The 11,352-nt window shown below is 44.2% G+C and overlaps 2 protein-coding genes across 2 annotated transcripts in view; one reads left to right on the top strand and one right to left on the bottom strand.

Annotated features, from left to right (window-relative positions):
* The first annotated feature begins 7,251 nt into the window (after positions 1 to 7,251).
* Positions 7,252 to 11,352, top strand: part of Jchain (joining chain of multimeric IgA and IgM) — a 35,057-nt gene continuing 30,956 nt past the window's right edge. Inside the window, exon 1 of the mRNA XM_021163776.2 lies at positions 7,252 to 7,286. The gene's annotated coding sequence lies outside the window, so the exon portion shown is untranslated. The remainder of the gene's footprint in view (positions 7,287 to 11,352) is intronic.
* On the bottom strand, positions 9,634 to 11,323 carry Utp3 (UTP3 small subunit processome component). Its single transcript, XM_021162939.2, has one exon. The coding sequence runs from the start codon at positions 11,120 to 11,122 to the stop codon at positions 9,704 to 9,706; it is 1,419 nt and encodes a 472-aa protein (XP_021018598.1). The 5' UTR covers positions 11,123 to 11,323; the 3' UTR covers positions 9,634 to 9,703.

Genomic DNA, 11,352 nt, shown 5'->3' with positions numbered 1-11,352 from the left:
CGCCTGGGCTCCGCGTTCCGCCCGCCCCGCCGGGGCCCGGCCAGCTGAGGACCGCCCCGCCCCGACGGCGCGGCCTGCCCAGCACCGCCTCCGGCCTCCGCCCCGCCCCGCTCGCCGCCCCCCGCCGCGGCTCGGCGCCCCTAGGGGGCAGCGTCCTGCTCGTCCTCCCCGCACCTTCCGCTGGGCTCCGGCGCGCCGATCCCTCCGGATCACAGGGCCCAGAGTGAGCCCGGCCTGGTCCTCCGCTACCCTGCTGGACCCTGCCGGTCAGGTGCTTGAACCGAGCGGCGTTGTCTGTGTGTAACCGCCAACTTCGCGGGTCACCGGAGAGAAAGGCGCAAAGATCTGGGCGGAAAAGGCCAATGCTCGTTTTTTTTTTTTTTTTTTTTTTTAAAGGACCCCCCACCCCCATCCCCTAAGTATAAAACTACGGTTTGCTGTTTACACACTAGACCTTCAACGGGTTGGCTCACGGTTTTGATTCAAGAACTTTAAATAGGATAAACTAGAGGAGACAATAGTCTTCCCACCGGTTTTTGTTCCACGTTCATGAGGTCGATTTAGAAACCGTTGTGTTTGCTCTTACTTTGTTCCCCAGATTTCCAGAACGGCAGGTGTGTGTGGGTGGGTTAAACCAGCTAATTGAAACTTTATAGGACACTTGCGGATTACAGGTTGATAGTTTTCCCTTTCGTAGTGTTTGTCTTTTGTTAGTAAATTGGCCACCCGTATTTTATTTCAAATATTTGAATCTGGTACGTGCCCAAAGTAATTCCTCCCCAACCCCCCAAAAAAGAAAATTCCCAGTTTTTTGTTTTAATGGAGGGGGTAGGTGGGCTCACTTGAAACCCAGGCTAAGCTGGCTTTGAAATTCCTGCCTTGGATTCCAAGAGGTGGTATTTACAGGCTAGATGCACTGCTGACTCCTCTGGGGTGGATTGCACTTTGAGATAGGATAGTTTTGAATTGCAAACTCCTATGGGTTCAAATAGAAATTACTGTCAGGACGTTTTGGACACTTGCTTCCATCTTCTCTAAGTCTTAACTCCGTAAAGAAAGTGAAACTTTTCAGAAAGAAAATATATTTCTTATTCTCTGTAAATCGCTGAATTGCTACTAGAAATCATCACGGGAGTTCTTTAATGCCAGTCTTCAGGTTTTTAAAACAAGGAATATTTGAAAAGGAAGCTAACTTTAAACACCCTTAGAAAATTAACTAGTAGCTTTCAGTTTCTGGTATTTCCTTGACCCGTTGATCTTATTAGACCTGCCTAAGTTATTTGTCCTCTTGTGTAAAATTATTCATAGAGATTTTGTAAAGGTTAAAATTAGAAACCTAAGTAAATCCTCTACAGCATGGTCTAACAAGCTTGACTAGTTACTATCTACTTGTCATCGTTTTGACAAAACGATGTTTGTTTTGAGACAGGTCTCACCATGCAGGCCAGGCTGCTGACCTGGTGTTCACCGAGATCAGGCTGAACTTAAACTCACAGAGACCTGCCTACCTGAGACTGCTCCAGTCACAGAGGCGGGTCAAGCCTATCTAACATGTAACATTTTTTTTTTTAAATCAAATAAAAGCATGGAATGAGAGTTTCCATCATATCTTTGGTCACCTTGGGAGTTTGTTGAATTTTCTTTTTAAGATGTATTATTTATCTACTTAATTTACACACATGCCTGTGTCTGTTTGTGTATATTCCCTGTGCCCGAGAGGCCAGAAGACAGTGTCAGATCTTCTGGAGCTATGGTTACAGGCAGTTCTGAGCTGGGAACTTGAGTCCTCTGCAAGAGCACTTTTAAATGATGATCCATCTCTCCAGCCCCTTGTTGTTGTTGTTGTTGTTGTTGTTTAAGAAGGCTGGGGGTGGGGGGTGAGTATGCGTTGTTCACAAACTCAACATCCTCCTGATCTTTGAATGCTGGGATTACAAGCATGCACCCGTATAACCCAGCTCATTTGAATCTTTTGAGGTGTGAGAATCTTTTTTTTTTTTTAAAAAGATTTATTTATGTATATGAGTACATTTTAGCTGTCTACAGACACACCAGAAGAGGGCATCAGATCCTATTATAGATTGTTGTGAGCCACCATGTGGTTGCTGGGAATTGAACTCAGGACCTTTGGAAGAGCAGTCATGCTCTTAACTGCTGAGCCATCTCTCCAGCCCCCAGTGTGAGAATCTTGATAAAGAATCTTGCCTCCTAGGAATTGCAAATTCTATTAAGTAGGAAAAACCAATGCTTATGCTTTAGTTGGGTTTCTTACTTTTTTGTTTTGTTTTTCCGAGACAGGGTTTCTCTGTATAGCCCTGGCTGTCCTGGAACTCACTTTGTAGACCAGGCTGGCCTCGAACTCAGAAATCNGCCTGCCTCTGCCTCCCAAGTGCTGGGATTAAAGGCTTGTGCCACCACCTCCCGGCTGGGTTTCTTACTTTGTTTTTGGGTTTTTTTTGGTTTTTGTTTTGTTTGTTTGTTTCATCTAGAAACTCTTTAAGAAACTCTTTATTCTTGTTAGATCACATCCTAGAGGTGCTTTGCAGTCTTTCAGGTGCAGGTCGGGGTCAGAGAGGACAGTGTATAGCTGGGATTTTGGCACTTGGAAGACTGAAACGGGTAGGGGGGATCATGATGGACTGAGACCAACTTTAACTACACAAGGAGCTCCTGTCATAAGGAAGCAAGCGGACAAAAAAATATGCAAGTCTCAAGGCAGAGGAACAGAATTTCCACAAATCATAGTTAGGAAGACAGGTAATCGACAAGGGAAGTCACCAAACTCAAGTCTGAAAGAGCATCTAGCCTCATCTCCTGAGTGAGCAAATGGCAGGTGACAGCCCTGTGAGAAATGTGTTGTTTATTACCCCCTCTACAAAGAAAGGAAAGAAATTCCCTCTGGCTTAAACGCCAGGGTTCTTTTTGCTAAGCCTAGTTATCATAGCTTGACAATCTGTGTATTCCTGCGTTGAATTGTTTTTTATGCTTCTCTGCTTTTCATAGCAGCTCTGTGTTTTGCTACTGCTAATTAAATGACAGTGTAATGAATACAAGGGATCAGCTGAAATATGAGCCTTTTAAAATGTATAGGCAAGGCTATTTATGGACTTTTAGCCTAAAGGTGGATGGTACTCCAAGTCCCCAGTTTTCATATGCTTTTAGGGTTTTGATCAATAATATAATCACAGCCATGCATTAGCATTAGTGATCTATGTAATAGGCTGATTCAGCTGCTACACACAATTATAGAGGCCATTGCCAGGCGTGGTGGTGCATGCCTTTAATCCCAGCACTTGGGAGGCAGAGGCAGGCGGATTTCTGAGTTCAAGGCCAGCCTGGGCTACAGAGTGAGTTCCAGGACAGCCAAGACTACACAGAGAAACCTGTCTCGAAAAACCAAAAAAAAAAAAAAAAAAAAAAAAAACAAAAACCAATTATAGAGACCGAGATAATAAAGAAACAAACTTGAACATGTTCCTTCTGGAAAGGCTACAGATCATCTCCCAGCACTTATGAAAAGNAAAAACCAATTATAGAGACCGAGATAATAAAGAAACAAACTTGAACATGTTCCTTCTGGAAAGGCTACAGATCATCTCCCAGCACTTATGAAAAGTGACAAGATCCAGTCACTGTCATTAAGAATCTAGCTTTGTATTCCTGTGAGGTATAAGTAAAGGTAAAGCAGAAGATGCCTTTCGATTTAGTCATGCACGTTTGAGCTTCAAATCCTCTGGTGATCTTAAGGACAGATATGTATAGTACAGCACACAAACACGTTTGGAGATTAATGCCATGGACGAGAATATATTTTTAGTATAAGCCTCTTAGTCTGTGAGTCAGAAGAGGCAGCCCTTGAGGAGAGTGGATAATCTTTCAGTATAATACATATTCTATTTTTATATTTTTAAATTGAAGAGGGAGTTTTTAAAAAATTTATTCACTTTACATCCCACTCACTGCCCCCCTCCTGATCACCCCCTCACAATCCTTTCTCCCGTCCCCCTTCCCCTTCTCCTCTGAGACAGTGGGGAATCCCCTGGGTATCAGCCCACCTGGGCTCATCAGGTCTCTGTGAGGCTAGACAAGGCAGCCCAGCAAGAAGAACATATCCCATGTACAGGCAACAGCTTTTGGGATAGCCCCTGTTCCATTTGTTCGGGACTCACGAGAAGACTGAGCTGCACAGCTGCTACTTTTGTGCAGGAGGCCTAGGTCCAGCCCATGTATGTTCTTTGGTTGGCGATTCAGTCTCTGAGAGCCCCATGGGTCCAGGTTAGTTGACTCTGTTGGTCTTCCTATAGGGTTCCTATCGCTTTCACAGAGCCACAATCTTTCTCCCTACTTTTCCCTAAGAGTCCCTGAGCTTCACCCACTGGCTATGGGTGTCTGCATCTGACTGAGTCAGCTGCTGGGTAGAGCCTCTTAGAGGACAGTCATGCTAGACTCTTGTCTGCAAATATAACAGAGTATCATTAATAGTGTCAGGGGTTGGTGCTTACTCATGGAATGGGTCTAAAGTTGGGTTGGTTATTGGTTGGCCATCCCTCAATCTCTGCTCCATCCCCCATGCCTACATTTCTTGTAGACACGATAAATTTTTGGTCAAAAGGGTTGTGGGTGAGTTGGTTTCACTGCTGTTCCACTGTGGATTCTACAGGAGGTGGCCTTTTCAGGTTCCATATCCCCATTTCTGTGAGGCACAGCTAAGGTCACCCCCATTAATTCTTGGGTACCTCCTCTATCCCAGGTCTCTGTCTCTTCCTGGTGATGCCCCACTCCCGTCAGTCGTAGATTTCCATTCATTCTCATGGCCATCTGGTCATCTCTCCTGTCCTCCTTACACCTGATCCTGACCCCCCCCCCCCAACTCCCGTTCCCTCTCTCACCCAGTTCCCTCCCTCCACCTGCCTCATGACTATTTTCCCCTCTTCTGAGTGAGATTCAAGCTTCTTTGCTTGTGCCTGACTTTTTGTTTAGTTTCTTTGGGTCTGTGGAGTGTAGCATGGGTATCCTGTATTTTACAGCAAATAATCCACTAATAAGTGAGCACATACCATGCATGTCCTTTGGGGATGATATCCTCAAGCTCCATCCATTGGTCTGCAAATTTTGTGATGTCTTGGTTTTTAATAGCTGAATGGTATTCCATTGTGTAAATAAACCACATCTTATCCATCCATTCTTGAATGACAACTGAATAAAGCTGCTATGAACATAGTTGAGCACAAGTGTCTTTGTGGGATGGTAGAGCTTGTTTTGGGTATGTGCCCAGGAAGTGCTATAGCTGTTTTTTTTTTTTAATATTTATTTATTATATATAAGTACACTGTAGCTGTCTTCAGACACACCAGAAGAGGGAGTCAGATCTCGTTACAGATGGTTGTGAGCCACCATGTGGTTGCTGGGATTTGAACTCAGGACCTTTGGAAGAGCAGTCGGGTGCTCTTAACGGCTGAGCCATCTCACCAGCCCATAGTTGGGTTTTGAAGTAGAACTATTCCCAGTTTTCTGAGAAACTACGAAATTGATTTCTAAGGAGACTGTATAAGTTTGCACTCTCACCAGCTGTGGAGGAGTGTTCCCCTTGCTCCATATCAAGAGGAGACAGTTTAAAAAGCAAATTCAAGCTCTCAAGTTAGTAACATTTTCGGGTTAACTGAACAAATCATTTTACATCTCCATGTGCTACACATTGTTACAGATTATTATTATTATTATTATTATTATTATTATTATTATTATTATTATTAGAGACAAGGTCTCTCTATTTATTTTGTAGCCCCCAGCTGTCCTGGAAGTTGCTGTGTAGACCAGGCTGGCCTTGAAATTACGCTCCTATCTTCCTTTTATGAAGATTATATTAGCAGTAAATTAGTCCTCCTTGGGTGTTCTGTGGAGAACAGAGTTGTGTAGAGTTCAGAGCTCTGCTCTATATGGGCTTTCCATATTTTGTGCACTGTTTACTATCTGTTTTTGGGTGTGGTGCTGGTAGCATCTTACTTTATATAGCCTCTGCTGGCTTGGAACTATGTACCCAGGCCAGGCTGGAATTGTGGCAACCTCCCATCTTAATGTTGCTGAGGTGGTGTTGACTGGTAACTTCATCTTGTTTTAAATCTTGTTCTTCACTTTTGTTTTCCTGAATCTCTCTCAGTTGCATTTCTTCTGTGCTTTACTTTAAATCTTTCCATGTCGGCATGTGAAGGACTCTTATAACTGGTTTCCCTGCCTCTGGCTTTAATCCCTTCCAGTTCCTGTTTCATAGGGCCAGTTTATGTTTCCAGAGTTTTTGGTTATCATCTCCTGTCAGGGATACCACCTGAGCTCCTTAAGCTGCTAGTGAAGGTGTGTATGTGTGATTTAACCCCTCCTTACCATTCCAGGATTACCTCCTACCTTGTCTTGCTTTTGGCCTAACATACTTGGCATTCCTTTGGTTGCTATCCCCATTACTGCCAACTTCCTGAGAGCATTGTGCTCCAGTAGATACACACCTTTTCTCCTCTTCCAACCTAGAGAGGTTTATGTTCCCTGAGTTTTTGAGGCCCAACAATATCTCTCTCTCTCTCTCCCTTTATTATTTTTCTATTTTGCAATGCACAAGATTGCTTTAAGTTCTCTGACTCCTTTTCTTCTAAAAGATTATCAAATTCTTGAGGTTTAAAACATAATTTGGCCTTTATTCCTATTGTTAAGGTATATTCAGCACAGTAGAAATAAAAATGCCTACAATTGATCACTTTATTAAGAAATTCAATATATTGAAATACACTTTTTGATTTCACTAATCCCCTCATTTACCCAAACTACAAAACGGCCCAAAGTGGTTACTTATTAACCCACAACAAAAGAAACATTCCCTTTAATCCCAGCACTCGGGAGGCAGAGGCAGACAGATTTCTGAGTTCGAGGCCAGCCTGGTCTACAGAGTGAGTTCCAGGACAGCCAGGGCTATACAGAGAAACCCTGTCTCGAAAAACAAAAGAAAAACCCAAAAACAACAACAAAAAATTCCCACAGTATGTCTAATTTCCCTTTTTTGTTTTGTTTCTCAACAGGGTTTGTGTGTGTAGCCCTGACTGTCCTGGAATTTGCTCTGTAAACCTAGCTGGCCATGAACTTAGAGATTCACCTGTCTCTGGCTCTGGAGTGCTGTGATTAAAGGTGCACATCACCATGTAGGCCTTTAGTATAGGCTATGGGTTTATGAGTCCTCCTGCATCCTTCCAACCCTTCAGTTTTACTGTGGTTGTTTTACAGTTCTTGGATTGACCGCACTCTAGGTAAGTGCTCTAGCACTGAACTCTCAGTCCCCTCCACCTCAAATTAATTATTATTTTTTAGCCAAACCTCATGGGCTTCTGGTTTCATAGAGCTGAACTACTTACTGACAAGGTATAAACTGTGATTTCTTCTATAGTTCTAGAGGAAAAAACTCCACTGTTTGGAGTTTCTCTAGTACTATCCAGTTTTTGTTTCCTACCTCATTCCTGTAGATAACAGCCTAATATTATAAGCTGTATGCTCAGCCTAGGATTTTGCAGTGTTGCATCTGAATCAGAATCTCCTGGAGTGCTGTTAAAGCCAGAGCCATCTGGGGCTCACAGAAGCTGGCTACATAAGGAAACATTGTAAATTTACCATTGGACTCCTAGGTATTTTAGTTTAAGAAACTTTATGGGCCAAGGATGTTGGTACAGCTACCTACATACTAAGTTCAAGGCCAGGCTGTCCCTGCCCCTCAGTCGCATGACCTGTCACTTAGGAGTCCCATGTAGGACATTAACTTGGTACTGATGACACAACACTCATTAGGTGACACCTGTGTAACAGATGTTCTAAATATTTCATGTATCAGTTCACTTAATTCTCCTAAGTCCTCCAAAGTGGGCACTACTCTTAGCCAATGGTGTTTTAAGGCAACCTGGCTTTGAACTGCTGAATATCCCTGAAAAACTTATCTTGACACTTTCATTTCAAGTGCTGGAATTGCCGGGTGTGGTGGCATATGCCTTTAATCCCAGCACTCAGGAGGCAGAGGCAGGCGGATTTCTGAGTTCGAGGCCAGCCTGGTCTACAAAGTGAGTTCCAGGACAGCCAGGGCTATACAGAGAAACCCTGTCTCAAAAAACCCAAACCCAAAAACCCAGAAACAACAAATAATCAAGCTGAAATTATATAAGCTGACCCCCAAGTCTATCATAAGAGATAAGCAGGACTGAGGACTTAACCCAAGGCTTCCCTGGAAACCAGGCATTACACTAAAAACTACACCCTCAAGTCCCACTATCCAGGTTGTACCCAATAAACAAAAATAGAACTGAGGCACACAGACACCAAGTATTTTGTTTAAAGTCATAGCTACTAAATAAGACTTTGGTTTAAAATTCAAGTGGTCTAATCAGTCTGCTGGTAACCCAACAGTTATCCTAAGAGATGAAGAAAATGAAACTCGATTTACTCAAAATTACCCAGGAAACTTCAAAATGTATGCTTTTCTACTTCATCTGAAAAGGAGTTAAGCTCTAAAGCTACCAAGGCTGGGCTGAAATCCTGTTTGTGATGCATAAAAGCGTTGTGATTTTGACAAAGTTAATTCTCTCTGCTCCAAATTTCCTCATTTTCAAAATATGGATAATAGGGCCAAGTGAAATGCACTCATGCAGGAGCAGGGTACCTTGGTGCCTTCCTCTGACCTTTCTGCCTTGATTGGTCCCTCACTGAGCTGGAAGCTTGCTTTAGGCTAGCCTGGCAGGCCAGTGAGTTACTGGGATCTACCTATCTCCTCTTCCCAAAACTGGGGTTACAGGCACAGGTAACTGTTGTTGTTGTTCGGAACTCAAATTCAGGTCTGCATGTTTGCAGAACAAGGGCCCCAACCCACCAAATCAGCTCAACTTAGACTTGTAGCCTCTCTATCCGTGACTATTACAACCGCGTCATCTTTGTACAGATGGTAGACAATTGCTTACAGCAAGTTTAACCTTAAAATTCCCAGCAAACTGAGAATCACAAATAGCAACCACCACCAATCACCAGCAGAGGGATATGGAATTTCTACCTTAGTTACCATAAAAAGGATTACTAAAAAATACAATTGGTGCAGTTATCCTTTCTGTCACATTTAGCCAAAGCTGCTTTTTTACCACAGATGCACGGTAAATGCATATGTACAAATATTCTGCCCCAAGAATTACAATTATAATTGAAGTCTGTTAGATCACTTTTGCAGGCTATCTTACAAAAAAGAGACGAACAAAAAACCCCCCATGACTGTCAAAGGTACATAGTCTCCACATGAAAACTTATATAAAAGTGTTAATTTCATTAACACTGCACAACTAGGTGGGGAAGCTTTCTAGGCTAATGTGCTAAAATATTACACAGCATTTTTTTTTAACCCTCCAATTACAATTCTTAGTAGGACTTTAATGGACGAATAAAGTAGCAACACAGGGCTGGAGACAGCTCACTTGTATGAGTGCTTGTTAGTTATGCACAGGGTCCAGGTTCAAGTTCTCAGCACCCAGTACAAAAGACCAACCAACAAAACCCAAAGCAACAACCCCTAATTCCCTGTTGACAACAGAGTTTAAACTTAAAAAAAAAAATTAGGTATTACAAACACAATCACTTTACTTCAAAACACTTTTTATTGACCTAAAATAATTGCCAAAAGCTAGGCCAAAGAGCAACTATTTTACTTAAGCTTAATGCTCTTCTTAACTCCAGCACGAATGCCAGAGAGTTCACCACTGTACCGCTGTTCTTCTCTGCGAACTTCACGAACCTGACCTCGGCGTCGGATTTTGGCTCTTCTGAACTTTTCCCTATGTTTCACTCTGGGATTTCTATCAATCTTCTTTCTCCTGGGTGTAAGCCCCCTATTTTTAGCAATCTGGTAGGTAATGGCTCTCTTTGCATTTTGCTCTTCGAGGGCCTGTTCTTCAGCACTGTTTTCTTCCTTCTTTCTCTTCAACTCTTGCCTGTCTTCCATTTCCTTATAGTACTCTAGAGCAGCCCCATCAAAATCAGGCTCATCAGTCAGGGCAGCGGCAGAGGCAGCAGCCTGCTTTACAGTCTTGGGCTTGGTTTTGGTTAATTTTGCTTTTGGAGTCATTTCTTTCTTTACAGCACCATCCTTGGCTGTGAGGAGGTGACGGATTTCGGAGGACAGTTTCTGATCCACAACTGACAGCTTGTTGATCAGATTTCTGTAGGTAACAAGCCTTTCTATAACAGGATGTCCATGTGCAGGGACTCTCCGGGCTTTTAAGATCAAATAAAAGCTAATGTTGGCGCAATAGTTCAAGTAGAGATTATACTTAGTCTTCAGGTATTGGCTTCCTCTTCCAGGTGGAATGACCCCTTTCTCCACCATCTGTAACAAGGGTTCTAACTCATCCTTCACCTCTGTCAACTTGGCTTGGAGATCTTCTATGAGCTCTAAGAGCTCTGGTGATTCTTTCTTCAACATTTTCAGCTTCTCTTTTACCGAGACTTTAGCCAAATCCTTCACAACCCTTGTCTCAGCTTCGTCTACCTGGGGCACGGGCTTTGCAAAGGCCTCCACCCAAGCGACTCCAAAATCATCCTCTTGCAGGGCTTGGGCCAAGCGCCGCTGAATTATCTGTGCCTCCTCCTCTTCCTCTCTTTCCTCCTCTTCTACTTCTTGCTGACTCTGACGGCCTCGGGATTTGGAACCATAGTCCGTATCGTAATAAAGCTTTTTCCTCTGACCCCAGGACAAGCTAGGGTCCACAGAGGCCTCAGCCTCACTCTGCACGGAGCTTCCGCCATCATCATCCTCTTCACCCTCCTCCTCCTCCTCCGAACTCTCTCCATCTTCGTCATCTCCATCATCAATATTTAGAGGTAGCACCTCTTCCTCCTCATCGCCATCCTCCTCCCCACTCTCGACTTCGTTCCAGCCCTTAGCCAGGACTGCCCGAGATCGCGCTTCATGGAACTCATCTACCTGGTCTTGGTAGTAGCTGGAGTCCCCTGGAGAGGGTGGCAACCCTAAGTCGTCCTCATTTTCATCCGTGGCGGTGCGACCTGCCTGGGCCCGCACGGCGGCCCACTGAGCCGCTCCACGCCGCCGTGATCGCTTCACCATGGCTCACCAGCGGTTCCGGGTTCCCAAGCGACGCCGCGATTTCCGCCACTTTTGACCTCTGCGCAGAAACGACGATGCCGGCAAGAGGAGGTTTTCAGCACCAGCACGCTCCGCGCCACCCAAGTCGGTGACCACCGGAGCAGAGAGTCTGGGAAAGGCCCGCCTCCTTCCGCTCCCAGGGTGCCCTCCGCGCAGCGCGCGCACCTAGACTTCCGCTCTTCTCTTCCCCC

This window comes from Mus caroli, chromosome 5 (assembly GCF_900094665.2).
Source record: "Mus caroli chromosome 5, CAROLI_EIJ_v1.1, whole genome shotgun sequence".
Lineage (NCBI taxonomy): Eukaryota > Metazoa > Chordata > Mammalia > Rodentia > Muridae > Mus > Mus caroli.
This window is presented reverse-complemented; position numbering and strand designations above follow the sequence as displayed.

Coding starts and splice junctions, on each gene's coding strand:
- Utp3 (XM_021162939.2), bottom strand. CDS start 11,122: ATGGTGAAGCGATCACGGCGGCGTGGAGCGGCTCAGTGGGCCGCCGTG.